The sequence below is a fragment of the Pelobates fuscus genome, chromosome 7 (genome assembly GCF_036172605.1).
Source record: "Pelobates fuscus isolate aPelFus1 chromosome 7, aPelFus1.pri, whole genome shotgun sequence".
Taxonomy (NCBI): domain Eukaryota; kingdom Metazoa; phylum Chordata; class Amphibia; order Anura; family Pelobatidae; genus Pelobates; species Pelobates fuscus.
Genome location: NC_086323.1, coordinates 168,195,680 through 168,217,834, shown reverse-complemented (window position 1 = coordinate 168,217,834; position 22,155 = coordinate 168,195,680). Strand labels below are relative to the sequence as shown.

At 41.1% G+C, this 22,155-nt stretch overlaps 1 protein-coding gene across 1 annotated transcript in view; it reads left to right on the top strand.

The window, feature by feature from the left end:
* The window catches only part of FGD3 (FYVE, RhoGEF and PH domain containing 3), a 264,838-nt gene extending 243,057 nt beyond the window's left edge, over positions 1–21,781 (top strand). The window contains exons 16-19 of the mRNA XM_063426908.1: positions 864–968; positions 2,306–2,443; positions 5,075–5,215; positions 20,297–21,781. Coding sequence (XP_063282978.1) covers positions 864–968; positions 2,306–2,443; positions 5,075–5,215; positions 20,297–20,524 — 612 coding nt within the window. The 3' untranslated portion in view covers positions 20,525–21,781. The remainder of the gene's footprint in view (positions 1–863; positions 969–2,305; positions 2,444–5,074; positions 5,216–20,296) is intronic.
* The last annotated feature ends 374 nt before the right edge of the window (positions 21,782–22,155 follow it).

Here is a 22,155-nt window from a genome sequence, read left to right as displayed (position 1 = left end):
AACCTAATTAGCATCAATATATATATATATATATATATATATATTTTTTTTTTATTATTTTTTTTTTAATTTTACCCTGAGCAAAGTGAGATGTACAATTAAAAAAACAAAAAAAAAAAAAAACCAGTACATTACATCTGGCTTTAAGCAGAGATTAGGTTTATTCTCCAGGGTAAAATACTTCCAATAAGTGGTTATTTTTAAAGAATGATAGAATGAATTTGCTAGCGCTATATAAATAATAAAATAATATTAATAATGGCATTGTACTGTTGAAACGTGATTTTAAAATTGACCACCTGATGGCAGTCACACACAGACAAGATGACTGAAGGTGCTCTTCTCTTGGATTCTAGTGACTTTAACTACAATTAACACTTACTATTTCAAAATCCTTTGTAATCACACGCTTGGACTTTTATAGACCTGGAAAATCTCACACATCATCTTATTTAAAAACCTAATATGCTAAATTGGCTGATTATACATAGCTGCAGGGTTAATGCAAACACTGACTATCTACAGAATCTCCTCCACCTTGCTGATATGAAGGAATTAATTGGATACTAGGAAGAAAAATAAGTGGTAATTATCTAGTGCTGAGTAGCAAAATGACTTCTCTGTAGTGAGCAGACACTCTTGGGTTTATAGATGAGCATGCTTCACGTCATTTTCAAAACCTTTTTTAAATTTGGCCCTTGTGCAGGACCAGACATCATTTTTAATATTTATATAATCTATTTTATGTACTGCTCTCCTGAAACCAGGACACGTTTCTCATATCGAATAACTGGCTTGAGATTCTGATGTATAAGATTCAATATTAATATGTGAATACACCTTTTTCTCTCTCTATATTATAGCCGGACTCTTTGAGAAAATCTACCAAAATAAAGAATTGCAAAGGCTGCGGTGAAAGTTTTAACTCCATAACAAAGAGGAGGCACCATTGTAAGCAGTGCTCAGCGGTAAGGACATGTTTTATTTGTCCAGACGATCTAAATAATAATGCTGGCCTTCTTTTGATAACGGTGCTAAATTATTCAATTGTTAAAGGACCACTATAGTGCCAGGAAAACATACTCGTTTTCCTGGCACTATAGGGTCTCTAGGTGCCCCCCTCCCGCAGGGCTCTAGAGGGTGGAAGGGGTTAATCCCTTACCTTTTTCCCCTGCTGGGCTCCCTCGGCGGTGGGGACTCTCCGCTTCCTTTTCGCCGTCATCGGCTGAATGCGCATGAGCAGCAAGAGCCGCGTGCGCATTCAGCCAGTCCATAGGAAAGCATTATCAATGCTTTCCTATGGACGCTGGTGTCTTCTCACTGTGAAAATCACAGTGAGAAGCGCGGAAGCGCCTCTAGCTGCTGTCAATGAGACAGCCACTAGAGGCTGGATTAACCCATAGGTAAACATAGCAGTTTCTTTGAAACTGCTATGTTTACAGCAAAAAGCTGGACCTGGCACCCAGACCACTTCATTAAGCTGAAGTGGTCTGGGTGCCTATAGTGGTCCTTTAATGAAATATTGCCCATGAATTTGAGAACAACTCACTTCTGAATTAAATACATCAGTTTATTTGAAACTCTATAATTGGGGAAGTAGGCCCATCAGAAAGCATAACATACACACGCAGGTAAGACTCTTGTTGATGCAATGAGCCAAGTGACATTTTCTTGACAAGCTAAGTGCCCTTTACAGCACCATTGTCCCCTCCTTTCATGCATCTCAGCTAAGCCTTTTTTAAGCTCTTTTAACTGTCAATGCCATATTAAAATTGCTCATAGCCCTTGACATGGTGCAAAATCGGCTGTTTCTTAGAGTTGGTGTGCAAAGGGGACAGAGTGCCGTGTGTGTCGGAGGGGTGGGACTGCATGTGTGTGGAACGGAGTTGTAGTGTTTAAATGGTTTTCCATCCCCCTCTAACTCAAGCTTCTCCACAATATCTGAATTTCATTACCTAAAGTGGTTTTACCCCCAGACCCCAGTGACTACCTCCTCTGCCTTTCACATGAGCCCTCTGTTTTTGAGGAACACATGCACAAGTTTAATGCTGAGGCCTTCGTATTATACAGTTCCCAGCTATGCTTTCAGGGAAATACTGGGAGAGGAGATAAGCGTGGTAAGAGCAAGGTTCTGTTAAGTGTGCTTTGCCCCTACTGTTTTAAGATCTCACAAGTAAGGACTCATGGAACTTTAGCAAATAGAAGAATATTAATGTGTAAGTTTATTTATATAAGTTTTTAGGTAAATGGCCTTAAACAATTTCAAATTCTTTACAGTTAGTGTATTTTTTTTTTTTTTAACCAGGTCATTTGTGCAAAATGTTCCGAATTCAAGCTCATCCCAGAAAACGGTCGGCACAATCGGGTTTGTAAAGAATGTTTCCCATTGGCAGCTGTTGGCCCAGAAGTCGCTGGTGAGCAAAAGAAAAAAACAAATCTCGAGGTAATCTATCAAGAAGCTACTAATTTGCTATTAATTAAAGCAATGTGTTCTGCTGGCACCAAACTAATCACACTTTATTAGGAACCCCAGGGTGATTAATTTCCATAACCACTGTTTGATTAACACTTCTCAATAGCCAAAACCTGGATTTAATAAGTACGTGTTTTAGTACATTTTCAAAGGTTATATTATGTTAAAGACAGAGCAGCTTGGAAAAACAAAGAAAAGCTTTAAAATAACCACATTTCCCTGTTATGGCATCAGTGGTAATTTATGTAATTGGGTCAGGGTTTCCCTTTTCTATTGTTACCTTATGGAGCCAGAAATATGGTATGGAATTGTATGTTTACTCCTTCAGGTCGGAGACAATTGTCCAAGTTCTTAAACAAAACAAAATGTCGGATTTGCTCCTAGAGTTTAACTGCAAATTAAGATTTTCTATTTAAATGCCCCCACACACATTATATATTGTTTTTTTTTTTTTTTTTATTTATTTTTTTAAGAAGGGAAGTGTTTCTTTTAATACCCGATATATCCTTAACTAACACAACTGTAAATTAGAACAGACCAGGGGATAAAAAACAAACAAAACGACTTCTAAAGTAAACACACTGTGTAGTTGATTGAAAATTATAATTTTTTTCATGCAGGCTGTGAGTGTCATAGCCAGGGGAGGTGTGGCTAGGTTTGCATAAACCGAAACAAAAGTGATTTAACTCCTTAATAGCAGATACTTGAGCAGTGTGATTGCAAGAGCATGATCTATAAACCAAAACTGCTTGATAAAGTTACAGTTGATCTGTTGCTTAGAGTATCCATGTAAGGAACTTTAATTCAATGAACAAATCATGGGCACGACCTTGACAAACTGAAATGTCTTTCACTAGTGCTAATTAGCCAAGAAAAATAATTTGGAATGTACTGAATGCCCCCACCCACCCCCATATAAGTTTATCATGTATGTGGGCAAATTGTAGAGCCCAAGCTGACAAATGATGATGGGAGCTGTATGACAGCTGATGATCTACCTTTTGGCCACCCCTCTCTACATTAGTTACGCCACTGGCAGATAACAGGTAAACAGTCAAAACATTTAAAATGGTTTTACTCCATACATTGGGGGCACCATGACACTCTATATTTAATAGGTATAGGAAAGTGTGGAATTAGATTTTATTACCCTTTGTGATAAACTGCATGAAGCGTTTGGTGTGATACATTTGCTATATCTTCTTTCCTCCCTTAGGCTGTGACTACGGAAGTACCAATATATCAACTTTGAAATGATCACTATAAAACCCAACATTTTGCTAACAGTGCCCTAGGGCCGTTTTATAGAATAAGAATGATGCTGATTATCATGAAATTAGCAAACTACGCAGTTTTGCAGGAAACTTAAAAAGGACAGGCAAAACCAGCCAAGGCACTTTCTATATATTCACTGGGTATAGGCAGTTTTTATAAGTATGCCGTAGAGATAAAATATACAATTCGTATACAATTTTAATGCGAGTTATGTTACTACAAAATATGATTCCAAAGAACAATATTAATTTGGAGTATTTCCAAATAACTGGAGGTGCACGTTTTATGATTCAGATACAAAATCTTCCTTTTTTCACCTTATGTTATGTGATTGGTTAGCTAAAAGGTGACATTGTGCATTTATGTTCTATACCAGGGTTGGCGGCGAAAGCTACATCCCCCACTTCTGGCAAAGCAGTTTGGGAAGTGTACTCAGGATGAGTACAACCCATATTTTTTGGCATTTTGCAGGGTTTACACTTTAACATTTTTCACAGATTTCCACCCCAGGTGTTAAAACGACACTCACCGATTTTTATTATTTACTATCCTATGATTTAAGAACAGATCCTGTGTGTTTTTAGTCGTCTCTGAGAAAGGGCACAACACATGTAAGGTGCCCTAATGCTGCTCTGCTACCTCCTGTCACTGTGGCTTTTTTATTCCGAATTGATGTAATAAAGATATCACTATTTTCTACAGACTGACGTGTTGCATGCCAGTCATAGGATCTGGCAATTGCTTAATGTGTATATTTATGTTTGAGTTGATTTTTGCGCACACGCCTGTTAGTCTGTGCATTTCTGTATGCCAGTGGCACCCAAAGTGCAGATCCTCAGATGTTTTAAAACTACAGTTTCCATGATGCCATTCTAAAGACATGCAAATGCATGCAAAGCATCATGGGAGTTGTAGTTCTACCACATCTGGGGATCTAGCTTTTTGGGCAGCTCGCTGTATGCCTTCTGTGTCACCTGAGGACGAGAGAAAATAAAACCACAGCTAAATGTTAGACTATATAAATAGGTAGCAAAACTAAATGTCTTTAGTCTTTATTAATGAATAATATATAACGTTATGTGCAGATACAAATCACAAATCACTGCTCGCTGCACATCTAAGCTAGTCCCAAATCATGCCATTTTACAGGGTTTGTGTTCATGATACATTCACAACGTGAATTAATTGTTTAGAAGGGAAGTTTAATGTAACACATTTATAGCAATGTAAAAACAAATCCGCAAGCATTGAGTTTTATCTTCTTGGAAATCATTGTTCTGTCTGTCAGACTGGTCTGCAAAATTTAGTATTCCCCTCTTGTTTCAGAAGAGGAATTCATTGTCGCCAGAAAATTGTGTGTTCAGCAGCAACCTGCTTTTCCTAGAGAAGGGAAAGACATGGAACAAGGTGTGGGTTTGCATACCCAAAAATGAGCCGCTCGTTATGTTTCTTCAAAGTTGCAGTCAGGTAAGACTTATTATTTATAAGAAATCTGTGTGAGCTTTTAAATAGTCATTAAAATGTTCTGGACAATTGACCAGATATAATTTATGCTCCCTTCCTTGTGGTTAAATGGGCACTATAAACACTATATAACCACCCACCTCTAGATATCTCAATTAGTTATCACTGTTCAGGTTGGACAAAATTGACAATAATGCAGAAATGTTAATTCCACATTGTCAATGCTGCGAGGAGGGGGCTGTCGCTAAAGTGAAAGGGGAGTTCTGTTTTTTGCCAAAACGCTCATAAACTGAACTCGTATAGGTAGTATAAAGTGCCCCTGTAGTCTTACGATGACGTGTAAGTTTAAAGAAATACTTATACCCAGTATCTAGCAGATAAGTGTTTATGAGGTGAGAAATAATTTAGATTTTAATATCTACATCTCTTTATCCTGCAATTGGAATCTCGACATTAGCTACATACCAATCATGGTCATAAACTTTGTCATTCATACCTGTCAGTCAGTAGCCAGAAAGGAGACATTAAACCATGGGGGATATTTATGAAAAGTGACGATTAAATGCCATCACTTTTTTGATTGTACGAGTAAAGATTTAAGGAGTAATCTTCATGTGCACAGCAGCTACCATTTATTTGTATATTTTAATAATCTTCAAATTTTATATTTTTATTGCACTCTCTTCTTTTTTTTTTTTTTTTTTTTTACATTCTTTATTTTTGCGTGCATGAGAGATATAAATATGGTACAACAAATGCATCACAAGAGGGTATAACAGGTTACAATTGTAGTTGTTTGATGCATTTAGCCGGATTCAGCACAATTTTTTGTTACTGGTATGTAATCCTAGGTATAGTGTGTGGTTTTGTAGGAGTGTAGGTGAGTTAGTATTTCGCGGGTTTGTTACCTAGGTGTTGGGTTGTAGTGGATGTCTGGGCCCAACTAAGCTGTTAACTCATTGAGTGAGGTTGTAGCGCGTTTCGGGAGCCTGGATTGGTTCAGTGAGAGTTGTGTTGTCGGTTGGTAAGTCGCATGAGTAGCCCCAGTGAGTGTTTCTACGCCCCGTGGGGGTTTAATGGGTCAGTGTCGGTGGAGAATACTCGTGAGGGGTGGCGGCCCTAATCATGGGGCTGTCGGGGGGGTGTGTGTGTCGTCCGGAGCAGCGATTTCCGTGTGCTGGTAGTGCGGTTGTGTGTCTGCGTCGGCCGTTACCGCTAGTATGTGCTAACCAGGTGCATTAAACGTTGTGGTTATAGTGCGTGGAGGGTGGGGAGAAAACAGAATACATGAAGCCTTAAACATGGCAAAGTAGTGTCGCCGTTGAGCGGACAGGGGCAAGAGACTTCTCCCCCCCTGTCCGTCAGGTGGCTTGTGCATTGGTTCTCTGTCTTCTTGGCACAAATGTTTCTGAGGTCGCCGGGTTCCAGTCGTGGGTTGTGCCCTGGGCAGGCAGGTTCTGTAGGCCCAACTTTGTGAGAAGTTCAGAGGCCTCAGTCCCAGAGGTGAGCTTATGTGTTGCCCCCTGGTGGGTGACAAGTAAGGAGCGTGGGTTTCCCCACCTGTATGGTATTCAAGCCGTGCGTAATAGGCTGGTGAGTTCAGTTAGCGATTTCCTCCATTGAAGGTGGCCTTGGATAAGTCCTGGTAAAAGGTCAGCTGGGCTTCTTCAAAATCAAGCGGGGTCTTGCCCTTGAGCGCGCTCATGATGTGCCCTTTATCTTGGGGTAGGACGCAGCGAATGACGACGTCTCCGGCTAGTGTTGCTGTTGCTCTGGGTGGGGTGGGCAGTCGGTAGATCCCTGCGAAGGTGAGCTTCTTCGTTACGGCCAAAGGGAGTAGTGATTGTGTGAGTCACCTTACGTAGTGCGGTAGGTCTTCGTTGCTAACCAAGGCCGGGATTCCTCTTATTTTGATATGGTTACGCCGGCTTTTGTCCTCCTGTACTGCTAGTTGGATTGCCATGTGCTGGTGGTCTTGTTGTAGTTGGTGGAGTGAGTTTTGCAGTGTAGAGATTTCTCCCTGGATTGTTTTGACTTGTCCCTCTGTGTTGGTCACTTTTTCTGTGATCTGCTGCATGCTCATTTTGAGCGCTGGTAAGTCTGCTGCCAGCAGGCGTTGGATATCTTGCAGCATGGTCTGCATCTGCTGCAGATCCTGTTTGGTGGCTGGGTTTGCAGCTCCTAGCAGGGGTGTGGGTTTGAGGGGCATAGCCTGGGTGGGTTGCTGGGTTTTCCCTGTTTCCCCTGTTTCCCCTTGGGTGTTTTGGGCTGGAGGGGAATCTGCCTGTGGAGGATCAAGGCCCTGTTCGGCCGCCATTTTGGCTGGGGTGTGTTTTTGCAGCATTACCCCTATGTCTGCCTGTGCTGTACCTTGCTGTGGTTTTTGCGATCTGCGCCCCATCTCCTTGTGGATGTGATCAAGGTCCTGCAGTGGTTCGTCGCTGAAGTCTCCCAGGCTTTCTCCGCCCCACAGGTACTCCAGGCCGCGGTAGTTTGGTGTGAGGTAGGCCCGGTTTTTGGATTTGGGCTTTGCCTGCCTCGGTGTGTACCGAAATGGCATCGGGTTGTGCAGGATGGTCTCCCCTGTGTGGTGCCGGTAGTTTTTCGTCTGGATGGCGTGTGGTTTAGCAGATATGCCGCGGATTCTGTGCCATTTGCACGGAGCTGCCTGTAATGGCGTCCGGCTCGTTTCGCCGCGAAGCTCCGCCCCCCCTCTTGTTTGTATTTTGTACTATTTTGATTGTATTCATAAAAGTTTTAAAACCTCCTCAGCAGCTTACCTTAATCCAGCGCCGGGCTCCCTCAGCGCTGGTGACCTCTCCTCCCCTGCCGACGTCAGCTTCCGAGTGGAGCGGAATGCGCATGTGCGGCAAGCGCCGCGCGCATTCAAACTGTCTATAGGAAAGCATTTCTCAATGCTTTCCTATGGACGTTCTGCACGTTTCGCATCCAGTGCCGCAGATGCGCCTCTAGCAGCTGTCAGGAAGACAGCCACTAGAGGTTGGATTAACCCCTAATGTAAACATAGCAGTTTCTCTGAAACTAGCAGGCAGGGTTAACGCTAGATGGACCTGGCACTGATTCATTGAGCTGAAGTGGTCTGGGTGCCTATAGTGGTCCTTTAGACTGTAGTTGTGCTGGTGGCTATAGTGTCTCTTTAATAAAAGAAGGCAAAAGGCTATAATAAGAACAGCACCATTCTAAAAGAGAGCCCTACCAAGCTGCCTGCAAAAATACCGTAAATAAATCCCTTTGGAGAGAGTTTCACCTCCTTAAATTGAAGTATAAGCCTTTACAACATACCCAAAAAGTGAGGAAAATAATGCGTGCAGTGAGTTAAAATCATAAAGCAAAGCCTGGCTTGTGTTTCGGCGCTATTAAAGCGCTTTCGTCTGAGGCTTTTTTTAATGTACTCTAATAAATTGTGATTTCATATTCGTCTTACAAACCTCTAGGGACTTTACTTGCCTTTGTGAAAATAAATGGCATACATATTAAAATGTATGGTCAGAGCTCAAAAACCCCCCAACAAATTTAACATATTTAATCAATTGTTCCGAAAATTAGACATAAAGGTGTAAGCGACACTTGACTAGGTGTTTCTGTCTATCCTCCCCATTTTCAGTGTGTGCTGTGACTGTGCCTGAACTGTATTGTGACGTAATTTACAGCGAAGTAATAATAATACGTATTAGAAAAAAGGTACTCAAACTAATTCATAATATTGTCTTTCATTGTAATCATTAGTGTCCAGCAGAGGCAGCTCTCTAATTAGTCAATTTAGGCGACCACCTAAGGCCTCGCACGGTCTTCGGCCTATGACCGGAGCCCGACACAGGAGGGTGCCTGGCGGCTTGCCCTTTATGCCGCCGGGTGCGAGGCCCCTCTAATCAGCCTGCCCTGACTGAGAGCCAGCCTCCAGTCTGCAACTCTGCCGGATGCAGAGCTGCAGACTGAGGCGTCTCGCGATCTCAGCCAATCAGAGCGTTGCAGCGTTATCACGGCAACGCTCTGACTGGAGATCGCGAGTCTTACCACATGGTCTGCAGTTCTGCATCCAGCAGAGCTGTAGACCGGATAGGGAGCCCACCGGACCACCAGGGAGTCAATTTATTAAAAAGGTATTTATGACCCCTTTCCCGGTCAGAGTCTCAGCCCCCCTACCACCGCCTGCCCTGTCACAGTCCCCCTACCACCCCTGCCCTGTCACAGTCCCCCAACCACGTCAAAGCCCCTCACCACCCCCTACCCTGTCACAGCCCCCCTACTACTTCCTACTAGGTCACAGCCCCCCTATGACCTCCTACTCTGTCACACATCCTCCCACCATCCCCTGCCCTGTCACAGCTCCCCACCACCTTCTACCCTGTCACAGCCCCCCTATCACCTCCTATGCTGTCACAGCTCCTCCCTCCACCCCCTACCCTGTCACAGCCCCCCTTCCACCCTCTGCCCTGTCACTGTCCCCCCCCACCTTTACAGCTACCCCACCATCCCCTGCTCCTTTACCACCCCTACCCTGTCACAGTCCCCCTACAGCCTTCTTCCCTGTCACAGCTACCGCTACTATGTCAAAGCCCCCATCACCTCTTTTTTTTTACTTTGGGTGTTAGTGGGGGCCTCATGTTTGAGTTTTGCTTAAGGCCTCACAAAGTCTACAGCCACCACTGGTGTCCAGACATGGCCATTTAGTATACAGTGCTAATTTCGTTGACTAACAATTTTCATCAGATTTATTAGACTATAATTTTGAAGATTTAGTCTCTCCCCTTTGTGGAAAAGGCCTTAACTAAACCCATAAGATTGAAGTTGTGTCGACTAAAATCTATTGGAGATTCAGCTGACTAAAATTAACCTTATTCCGATGACTAAAATACAACTAAATCTAAAATGGCTTTTTAGTCAAAAGACAATGACCAAAACTAAATTGAAATTTCCTGCCAAAATTAACACTGCACAGAGGGGCTGTGAAAGGAGCAAACAGACCAGGGCTTGGGAGAACACAAAGACACAGAGGGACTGGGGAAGGGGCAAAAGAGACAGATAGAGGAGGCTTTAACTAAACCCATTTGATTTTTAGTTTTGTCAACTAAAATCTTCTGGAGGGGGGGTGCCAAGCTGTATGGACGTGGGGGAGAGGAGCTCCGGCCGGCGAGCAATTAAATAGACATAAACGGCAGATACGAAGCCCAAAGACCACACAGGGGGCACAACCCATGTCGGGGGTGCACTCTGGTACCGGGTAATAGGTTTCCGGAGCCAAACAAAAGAAATGCTGACTGCGGCCTGCTGGAGTGGAAGCTGGGGAGAGGCGGCCGCTCTCTCCGACACTGGACCCCCCAGGAAACTCTGCTGACTACTTACCCCCCCCCCCCCCTTTCTGGACCGGGGGGGATATCCCAGTCCTCATTAGACAAGCGGACCAACAATGTAAACGAGCAACCTAGTTCACAGAGCTTGCTAGTACAAGAGACAATCGAGACGCATCCAAGACGGCTGCCCAGCATGGTGCAAGGAAGGAAGAGACTGGCAGATACCTACCCTTTCATTCCCTGGATTCACTTGATCGTCTCTGCCTGAGCTTCTGCTCGACACTATGTGGCAGGGGAGTACCCTACCACGAGCGGCCCACACGGTAGCCTTGTGGATTCGACCTACCACCCGCAGACGCCACTATGGACTCCCACCTCAGGCCTTCCAAGCGGCCAACAGGCGCCGTAAGCCAACATCGCGGATGGCAAGACCTTACCACGTAGGCGCTTGTACCCGCTCCCACTCTCAACAAAGCGAGACCACCGGGCAACCCCACCCAAGCACAACATCCCGAACCAGCGAGACGCCAGACAGCACCACAGGGCCATAGCTTCACACCATGCCGGTACGCAAACAAGGTCTCTGCGGAGCAAGGCCGGAGCTGGACTGGGGCCTAAAATCCCATGCTATCCGGGCGCTCGCACCGACCCCCAATCACACAAGAGCGGAAATGTCAAGCCGGAATCCCACGCATACAACTCCCCTGAGCGCACGCTTTTCGGGGATTGTACCCTGCCATCAGTAGGCATTGGGTGAACTGATCTCATAAACTGGGACTTTCAAAAGGCTAATGACCACTCACCTTCCACACGGTCTCTGCGAACACTTTAACAGTAACTTCCTTCTGTGCCAGTAGCTTTAATAGACATGATTCATTTAGGTTGCATATGTAATGTCTCTAAAGTTTATAACGTGTTACATGTGTAAAGCAGTAGTTTATCTTATACTTCCCACTCACATAGTCTGCTAGTACAACCTATGATTAACCAATTGCAGTGCATCACTGACTATTACCCTGTTCAAGACTGATGTCTTTAATATTCAAAAAAAATAAATGTGCATATAATTCTATGCCACAACTGTTAAGCTTTGTCTCTTACAAGCATGTCCTTGCCATTGGGGCAAGACATGAACGATTGTTATGTTTAACCCCTTAAGGACCAAACTTCTGGAATAAAAGGGAATCATGACATGTCATGAATAAAGAATTAAAATCTTCTGGAGATTTAGTGAACTGAAACTAAAACAATTCAGATGATTAAAACTAAAATAACTTTTTAGTCAAAACACTATGACTAAAACTAAATTGCCGCCACAATTAACACTACTATCATAATCATTACTTTCCAAAGATCGCATTCCTCCATATCCATACAAATGCAACTCCCCACATCCAGGGCCAACTGAACAGGTGCTGTCATGATCTGTTTTCCTGGCACTGCAGAACCCTGCAGTGCCCCTTTCCCTCTGACCCCCCATCGCATGTTGCTGAAGGGGTTAAAACCCCTTCAGTGACTTACCTGAATCCAGCGCCGATGTCCCTCGGCGCTGGGTCATTCTCCGTCTCTGCGCGCTCATTAGACCTCCCCATTATTCAATTCTTTCTTTTGGGGATTCTGGCGATGCTGGAGGTCCTCATGCATAGCGTGAGGACAATCCAGCGTTGTTTAAAACACTTTTCGTGTTCTAAGAATAGATAGACAGCCACTAGAGGAGGACTTAACTGTGCTAGGTAATTATTGCAGTTTATGAAACTGCAATAATTACAGTTGCAGGGTTAAGGGTGGTTGGAGTTGGCACCCAGACCACTCCAATGGGCAGAAGTGGTCTGCGTGCCTGGAGTGTCCCTTTAATTTTTTTCTTGAGCAAATATGTTCAATTGTCATTGCCACTGATGTATGTGATCTTCATCTCCTTGGATCTCTCAGTTGTGTGCTGTGTCTGTGCATGAGTGTATTAGAGAACTAAAATAAATAAATTCACAACTGTACGTTTACACGAGAGAATCCTAGAGCTCAACAACAACAAAACTAGTCACGTGTGCTGTGTGTGACTATTATTACTATGAAATTCTGCAGATACAGAGAGTTTAACCCCTTTGCTGCTGGATGTTAAACTACCCCTTCCGCAGCATCCTCCTGTGCCACCCACCCATATCCTCTATTTTATTCTACCAAGTTCCAAAGGGGGCTGATGGGAGAACTTGGCCTTGGTGGTGGAACAATGGTAACTTGTAGCTTTATTTTTATTTATTTTTTGGGGGAGTGGACCAGTGAATGGTTACTGTAACCAAAAACATTGTTTTATTTTGTTGGAGTAACCCTTTAAATGCCCCATCACACATCAGGGAATGTGGAATTTGGGAAGGAGTGAAATGGTATGTAGTCCTCTCATTCCTAATGTTGGAAAAGGAGATATTTAACCAAGTCCCATCCATTTTTTGGTAAAAACTCCCATGCCATAGCCCAGTGCATTGGAGTTAAATATGTATTCTGTTTTTGTGAGCTAACAGAATTGATTTAAAGGGTTACTCCAACAAAAAAAACAGTGTTTTAAAGGGACATGCATCACATGACAAACATTGTTTTTAAACTAGAAAGCAAACTATTCATTCCCTGATGTAAGATGCGGCATTTAAAGGGTTACTCCAACCAAATAAAACAATGTTAAAGGGACACTATAGTCACCTGAACAACTTTAGCTTAATGAAGCAGTTTTGGTGTATAGAACATGCCCCTGCAGCCTCACTGCTCAATCTTCTGCCATTTAGGAGTTAAATCCCTTTGTTTATGAACCCTAGTCACACCTCCCTGCATGTGACTTGCACAGCCTTCCATAAACACTTCCTGTAAAGAGAGCCCTATTTAGGCTTTCTTTATTGCAAGTTCTGTTTAATTAAGATTTTCTTATCCCCTGCTATGTTAATAGCTTGCTAAACCCTGCAAGAGCCTCCTGTATGTGATTAAAGTTCAATTTAGAGATTGAGATACAATTATTTAAGGTAAATTACATCTGTTTGAAAGTGAAACCAGTTTTTTTTTTCATGCAGGCTCTGTCAATCATAGCCAGGGAAGGCGTGGCTAGGGCTGCATAAACAGAAACAAAGTGATTTAACTCCTAAATGGCAGTGAATTGAGCAGTGAAATTGCAGGGGAATGATCTATACACTATAACTGCTTTATTTAGCTAAAGTAATTTAGGTGACTATAGTGTTTTCGGTTACAGTAACCATTCACTGGTTAAACCACAGTTAAAATAAATAAATAAAAATTAACCCAAAGGTCAAGATTCCCAGCAGCCCCCTTGCTGGAAGGAGAGTGGTGTGTGCTGACAACAGATGTTTAATATGCACAGAAATTACATTGGCATTACCCAGCCCAAAACTTGTGTTTTGCCGGAGTTGGAGTTACACATGCAGCTGCGGAGGGGGTTAAACTTCATAGGGAAACACTGCACATAGAGAGTCTAGGCAACATGTCCTCTTCACATCACTGAATGGTCATTTGTGCTTTGAGAATGAATTTTGAGTTATCTAATTTGAATTTCTAACATAATGTAATTAGATGAATCAAATAATTTCCTGCTATATAATAGTCTATGTTTAATAATATTAAAAGGTTTACTTAAAGTCTGTTAATTTAACCCCGTACTGAAATTCAACTTGAATTGCTTATGCTATTTCATGTTATTACTTAGTGTAAAAAAAATGGCATGCTACAAAATCTGTATAAAACCAACAATTGAGTGAGCCTGCTGGGGCTGTGAGCTGGCTGAATTATTTGCAGTTCCTTTGGAAAGTGCATAGTTTAACTGCCAATGTGTTGCTTGGAAAGTAGCGATAAATAACTCCATGAAAAATTAAATCTATTGTTTGCACCGGAACCAGCATTGCTCTTGAGAATCAATTGCCTTGTAATCACAGTGTTGCTCCAAAGTAAAATGTAATTCATTTTTCACAGAGTCATTTACCTCTCCACTTGAAGTAACACATTATACTTTTCCATCTACCTGGAATTAATTCTTCCAGGTTACAGTCGCAGCCCGCACAGTATATATTGTGTTTTTTTTTGTTGTTAAAGATTTTGTGGCGTATCATTTATTTCACATAAGTGTTTTTTGTTACTTTTCATTTAAAGGTCAGCTGTCCTTTCTCAGGATTTCATATAATATAGAAATCCACAACCCTGTATTTAGCTCTATTCTAGAACGGAATGCTTTTGTCTTCTGTCAGCCATTATTCCTTCCTACTAGCAGGGCCTGGAGCAACTACTAAGCGGATTAGGCAGTGCCTAGGATGCACCGGCCCGGTGGAAGCAGTCTTCGGGTGACCGGCAGGAGGGGAGCGCAAAGCAAAGCGCTCCCCTCCTGCCGGACACAGAATGCAGCGTAGCCGGACCACGGTAGAGGAGCTTCTGTATCCTCTACCTGGTCAGACAGGAAGTACTCACTGAAAGCAATGAGCAACTTCCTGTCACGCTACAAGGAGAAGAGAGGTGAGCTGGCACAGGGGCTGGTGGGGGGAGAAAGACACACAGGAGCTGGTGGGGGTAGCACACACGGTGGGGTAGAAAGAGGCACACAGGGGCTGGGGAGGGGAGAAAGAGAGAAACACATAGGGGCTTGGGGGAGCAAATAAACACACAAAGTTGACAATTTCTGTTTGGGGGCGGGGAGTTCAAGTAAATGGTCTTGCCTAGGGCACAAAATAGTCCAACACTGGCCTGGTCTACTGGCATTCAATATAGAGCAGGGATAGAGCTGTGCTTTTAAACCTCTGAATCGGGGCATAATTCAGTCCCCATCATATTTTAGTGGGTCTCTAATGGTTGCAGCTAGTATATCATATATTGATCAAAGCTCAGGTACCTGCTTTTTTATAGATCTTCAGTATTGTGCCTTCCAACATGCATTATGAAGTTCTTAAAAATGGTTATGGATTAAAGTTTTCCATTCTCAGATGTTCGGGCATGGAAGTAATCTAGTTTTTAGCATGCATTACAGGGAACCTATAGGCCTCAAAACAACTTAAGCTTAATGAAGACATTTTGGTGTATAGATCATGCCCCTGTAGTCTCATTGCTCAATTATTTGCCATTTAGAAAGTAAATCACGTTGTTTACACAGCCCTAGTCACAGTTGCATGGCCCTACCAAACGCTTCCTGAAAACGAACGTATACATTCTAGGTTCCTGTATTGCACAGTCTGTTTAATCTAGAATTTATTATATCCTACTCTGTTAATAGCCTTCTAGATCCTGCATGAGCCTCCTGCATATGATTAAAGTTCAATTTACAGAGCATGAGATAACCTTTAAAGCAAGTTAATGCAGGCTTTGTCAGTCACAGTTAAGGGAGTTGAAACTAGGGCTGCATAATCAGAAACACAAGTGGTTTAACTCCTAAATAGGACTGCAAGGCTATGGCCTACTCACAGAAACTGCTTCATTAAGCTAATGTTGTTTTGGTGCCTATAGTGTCCCTTTAAATATTGTATTATATTCATAAGTGTATACATGTTGCTCCTTTTATTCTGGATTTTTCTTGTATTGTATTTTGTGGATCTATTTGCCAATTTTATAGTGAAGATTTACTAAAACCTTTAGATCTGGGTCCTTGCCAAAGAAAGTCAGGAACCACAGGTATAGGAGGAAAAACACAATGGGTGAGATTTATCAAAGTGTTCTGTTCTGTGCAAAAAAGAGTTGGTGATTTCTAGTGATTTAGACCAATTCTAGAACATGGCACTTTCATAAATGTATTTAATTGTTTGTTTATTCTTCTCAAATGCCATGACTGGAATGTGCTATGACTGAACTGGAATGTGAAATCAATTGTTAAATCTTTAGTACGAATTAGAAAAGAAAATGAAGAACTAGGCGAGCAGTTTAAGTGCCTAATCTGCAGGTATTTGTAGAAGTTGGAATTAGCCAAATATTTTATAGGGCTGTGTCAAGGAATTCCCAATATACCGGTACTTGGTCAAATGCCTTATGTATCTATATTAGAATATAAAAAAGAAAGATAATATATTCTATATCAATTTCTAAAACTTGAGGAACATAAGGTCGAAGGAGATGGAATGCCATATTATTAAAAGATTGTTATATCTAGTAATGTCTCTTATAAGGGTCTGCAGGGTCCACGAGAGTTAGGGGATGCACCACTGTACCCCCACTCTCCAAGGCTGCATAAATGAGGGACTTCCTGCTACAGTTATAGAGAGACCGTTCGATATACTGCAGCTGTAATCTTTATTACTGTATAATGCTGCTATCTCCATTCAATCAAGCACTAACATTGAACCTAAAGTGATCATATAAATGCCTTTTAAAATGATGCCAAAACAAAACATATAATTTCCAAAGTACACACTTCTGTTTATTATGCATCCAGATTGGAAAAACGATGTGATGCTGCGTGTCAGTTGATTTTATTATGGTTGTAATGTCAAATTGGAAAGATACGCTTTATAGGTTTTATGCTGATCTATAAAATCATTTAGTTATTTTTCAACTTTGCATTACTTTACATAGATATACACCTCCAACTACAATAAATTAAAGAAATACGCATTTTCAGAGAGTCCTTCCAGCCAGGCTTAGAGCTGGTATTCTTTAATATATAGATATTTTCTGTGCAGCCAGGTTTACCTATTCACTACCAGTGCGCATAATTGTAGATTATGCTAGCTTTAGTGTACCTATAATCTTAATTTTATTATATGAAGCCTCCTGTCATGTTATAACATTAGCTATTTTGTCTCACAGGGTATCGGCCTCCACCACTGGTAGATTTATGTGCACTGGAGGAGATCATAACGTAAATTTATTACATTTTTAAAAAAATTATTTTGTACGAAGATAAGATTAGATGTTTACATTTATTTATTTTAAATCTATTTTTTCCCCAATTAAACGTAATGGTTTTGATGTATAGTACTGATGATGTACTTCCTCCTTTTTATATGCATCGAGTTCTGCCTCTGCTTGTGACGCTGTATGTAGCTGGGCTGTAATAATGTGAAATGTGTCCTGTGATTGAAGTGTAATTCTTGATGCTCTCTCGTAATGTTCCCATGTATAGGTTTTCTTGATGGAAAAAAAGCTATTCTGTACAATTCGTAAGAATTCGTATTATATGAATCTTTTACTATTATTTTCTGCTTGAGGGCTTTTTTGTTTTTTTAAATCCTTGTTATCTTGGGAATGGATATCTTAAATTGTTATCCTTGTTCTTAAGGAACAAGGATAAAATACATTTTGTTTGTTAGACAGTATACTTGACAAAAGTCATGTCAGCTATAAAATTTAAAAGAACCGGTGCAAACTCCTCTTCTAGCTATTTTCTGCCAATTCTCTGTGTCTTATAAGAGACATTACTAGATATAACAATATTTTAATACTATTGCACTCCACCTATGAGACACCATTCAGTGTCTCCTGATAGAATCCAAAACCAAACAGAACTTGGCTGGGCAAGCATGGTGATGCTCCAGCAACATTCACATGTTTTGAAATGTCTTTTTAGGGTGTCTATTTTTTTTTTTGTTTGTTTACGATCATTTTATCAGGTCATATAAGTAGTTGATCTTACAATGACAGCAATGTTCCTTTAAATGCCCATTTTATAAATCATTACACAATCCGTAAGTACCAGCATTGGCACAAAACTAAAAAACAAATACACTAAAATAAGGCAGGTTTTTTTTTCTTCTTTTATATAAATATAAGATGGCACATATCTTTTTCAAAGCATTGTTTCACTATTCATTAAATTTGAATGTCTTCTCTTATGATTTTATTTGAACATAAATTTTTGAGTATGCCTCTGTTCCTGCAACAATCTAATTATCCTTGGTTTAGAGCGGATCATATCTAAATTACAAATCAAACATTTTATTTTGTGAAGTAATAACCTTGGAAGTTCAAATGAATAACGAAGTTATGGGTACGTTTTAATTTTTTTTTTTTTAACTTGATATTTTGTTGAATGCCTCAGTAGATGTTCAAGGTGATAACATCTGCAGTGGAACGAAAAAGTAGGTTTGGCCCCTCCCTGCGGTGGAGAAGGGATGAATAACCCCTTCTGTCACTTACCTGGGTCCAGCGCCGAGGACCTAATTTGCATGCACCGCAATGGCCGAGCTAGCATTAGGATTTCCCCATAGGAAAGCATTATGCAATGCTTTCCTATGGGGATTCCAGTGCCCCTGGAAGTCCTTATGCATAGGGTGAGAACGTCCAGCGTCATTTAGGCGACCAAAAGCAGTTTATAAAACAATAATTACATGCTTAGGGTTAAGGGTGATGGGAGTTTGCACCCAGACCACTTCCATGAGTTGAAGTGCCTGCAGTGTCCCTTTAAGTCTTGACAATTTGCAAATCTTTATGTTGTCTACATTTTTGTATTCCTCAATAAAGTCTACCTGCTGAAGAAACTACTGGGTGTGCACAAATCTACTTTTTTTTGTTCCACTGGATTTATCTGTGCTGGGGCCCTCCCTGTTTTGGAGCACCCTAGTGGGAGTACTCCCTGAAAAAGTGTGTGTGCAAAGTACTCTGAAATTTCTACAAGTTAACCATAAACATTTGTGTCACATGCAAGACTGCTGTGTCCTCTAGTACAAAATTTAAGTTGTCTTATGACAGGATGCCCAAAAGGTATATATATTCCTAGATTAGAACTACAAATGCCCTGATACTTACACCATAGCAAAACATTAAGGACAATGTAGTCCTAATCCTCGAGGATGTACCTTTTGAGCACCCATGTCCTCTGACACACCTCCCAACATTGAAAGGTATGCTACGATTGCCTGCAATCCATAAACACACATTGACACGTAGGGAATCTCTGAAAATGATGCTATGCAAATATAGAAATATAGCTTATGCTGATCGCGTAGAAACGCTTCAAAGATAAGCTTGTTTCTACTTATTGCACAAGTCGCTGTGGTAAATTGTTCAGTAGTGTTTGCTGGTCTAAGTTAAAGAGGAAGAGTCCCCTAGAAAATGATAGTTCCTTTATAACTCTGTCAGTGCAAGTGACAAATCTGTTGTTACCTGCACTGTTTCTGTCTTCCTCTACATTCCTGCCTTCCTAGAGTTTGAGTAGTGACATCAATCAATAAGGAAGTGCCAATGGCACAGGCACCTTCTTAATGCTGTGGTAGAGAGGGGGAGCACCTCTCACACCCCTGTAATAACAGTGTTTAATGTTCTTAGCCCTAAAAACCTCATACTGCACACAAAAATATAGAAGATTTAGAGATTTGTTTTCAGTTTAGCCAAAAAATATGATTCCTGTGATTTCACAATTCAGTGAATAACCTTTCTAAAATATGGACTATATAAATTTTGTTTAATGCTTCTTTTTGCATCATTCAAAAAAAAAAAACAACCCAAAAATGAGCACATAAATATGGACAAGTTTGTAGATAATGTGACATACGTACGGCACAAGTGGGAGCAGTCCCTGTAGGTTTACAAGCAATCCGAAAAAAAGCATTTTATTGCAAAATAGAAAAAGAAAGTAATAGCGCAGGGATTAACAATGACTTAACACCAAAATAAACGGGGTTTTGTTTTTTCCTCTGGTGGCTTGTTCACAGCATGGAATGAATCTGAATGTGATTGCCAAGGTGTTTATGGGTGGAAAGTCAGTGTGTGATTGAACTTCTTCCAAATGTCACTATAAAATGCTGAGTTATTATTGTATATTACACGTAAATGCTGTGTTCTAATTTCTATTTGTTATTCTGCTTTGTCAAAGGATGGGAAAATGCTTCGTGCCATACCACTGCCAGGGTACGAAGTGAGTTTGCCAACTCCTGGAGACAAGGTGGACTTAAAACATATCTTTAAATTGGTCCAGTCCCAGCAGACTCTGTTCTTCAGTGCAGAGGATGAAGAATTGCTCACGAAATGGAAAGGAATTCTTAGCTGCGCTTCGAAAGGAGATGTGGCTGATTATACGGAAGACTTGGAAAATGCCCAGTGATTTGATCCCATTTCTTCCTCTTTCTTTAAAGACTTCAAGTGTCCTCTGAAACTTCAGGACCGTGGCACCTTGAGATCACATTGCTTGCTGTATGTTCATGTGTCTGCGTTTCAGTGCAGTTTCTAATTGTCCATTTTCATATCTGTGTTTGTTTCTATGTGCATTGAGATGTAGTATGTATTGATGCCTCAAGACAGAGTTTGTGTTTTTGTTTTTTTTCCTAGACGGGTCATGACATTAGAAGTTACAATATAAGGTTTATCAGACTACTGGTTTTGTATATGTGTATTTAAAAAAAAAAGGAAAAAAAAAAAAAAAGTTTTTCTAATCCCCTAATGCTGTTAAGTGAAAACTTGTATATGTGAAGAGTTAATGTATTCTGTGATGGAACTGTATACAGCCAGTATGTTGTCTGTACTATGCAGTTCCACAGTGAACTATCACATTCTGAAATGTTAGCACAAGAACAGCAGTGACTAACCTTGGCACTAAGGCTGGCTGAGCATTTTGGAAATGTAGGCCACAAACATCTGCAGTGCCAAGGTTAGCAATCACTGCACTATAAGGTATTGTAAAGAGATTGTGGCTGGCCACTGACTGTCCTTTCCCCTTTTCCTATTGTCCAAGAGAATTGCCTTTTTGTGATACAGGTCTTACATTGAATATTTCACTCCTGTTTTGGCATGCCAATATAACCATTGTAGGAAAAACAGCCTCTTTGTAAAGTGGAGTTACCATTTTAATCATTACTAGTCCATTTTACGTGGAGACTTAAACCCCTATGAAACCGCAAGTTAAGCACCTTCAGCATGTTTCAATGGACGTAGATAAGTTTTATAAAGTGTCTATATTAATCCCTTTGAGTGTCAGGTACGCAAAACGCGTTGCTCGCCTCTAATGCTCAGAGGGTTAAAAACTGTTTTAGCACTGCTGGGAACTTTTATATTGTTATTTCAGGTAAACCCAATGTCATCTGTTATTTTATTTATGATTTGTACATATTGTTAAATACATATTTTCAGACATTTAAAAAGAAATGAGCTAATAAAATGTTTAGCACAGAGCATATGGAGGTAATGTGTAAAATTATGTAATGTGTGTCCTTTCCTGGTATATAGTACAATGGTTGATTTTTACTGTAACATTCCTATGGGTTACCTACAGTTAAACCATTAAGCCATCACAGTGTGTTTATTATTGATAAAAAAGCACATTTATTGCCAATATGAAGAGAATAAAAGTTGTCAGATTTCAGTGTTTGCTAATTTATTTTCTTACTTTCTCGATTCAGTTTTGTGTCAATGTTTATGTTCAGTTCATCAGTTTCTTAAAGGGACACTATAGTCACCAGAACAAACACATCAGGGCCGGATTAGCATAGGGGCTGATGGAGCTGCAGCTCCAGGCCCAGGCCCATTGATTTTAAATGTAAACACTGTCTTTTCAGAGAAAATGCAGTGTTTACATTACAGCCTAGTGATAACTTCACTGGCCACTCCTTAGATGGCAGTTAGAGATCCTTCCTGGGCATGGCTGCCTAAAATGCATCCAAACATTCAGTATATCCTCCCTCCGCATGCAGACACTGAACTTTCCTCATAGAGATTCATTGATTCAATTCATCTCTATGA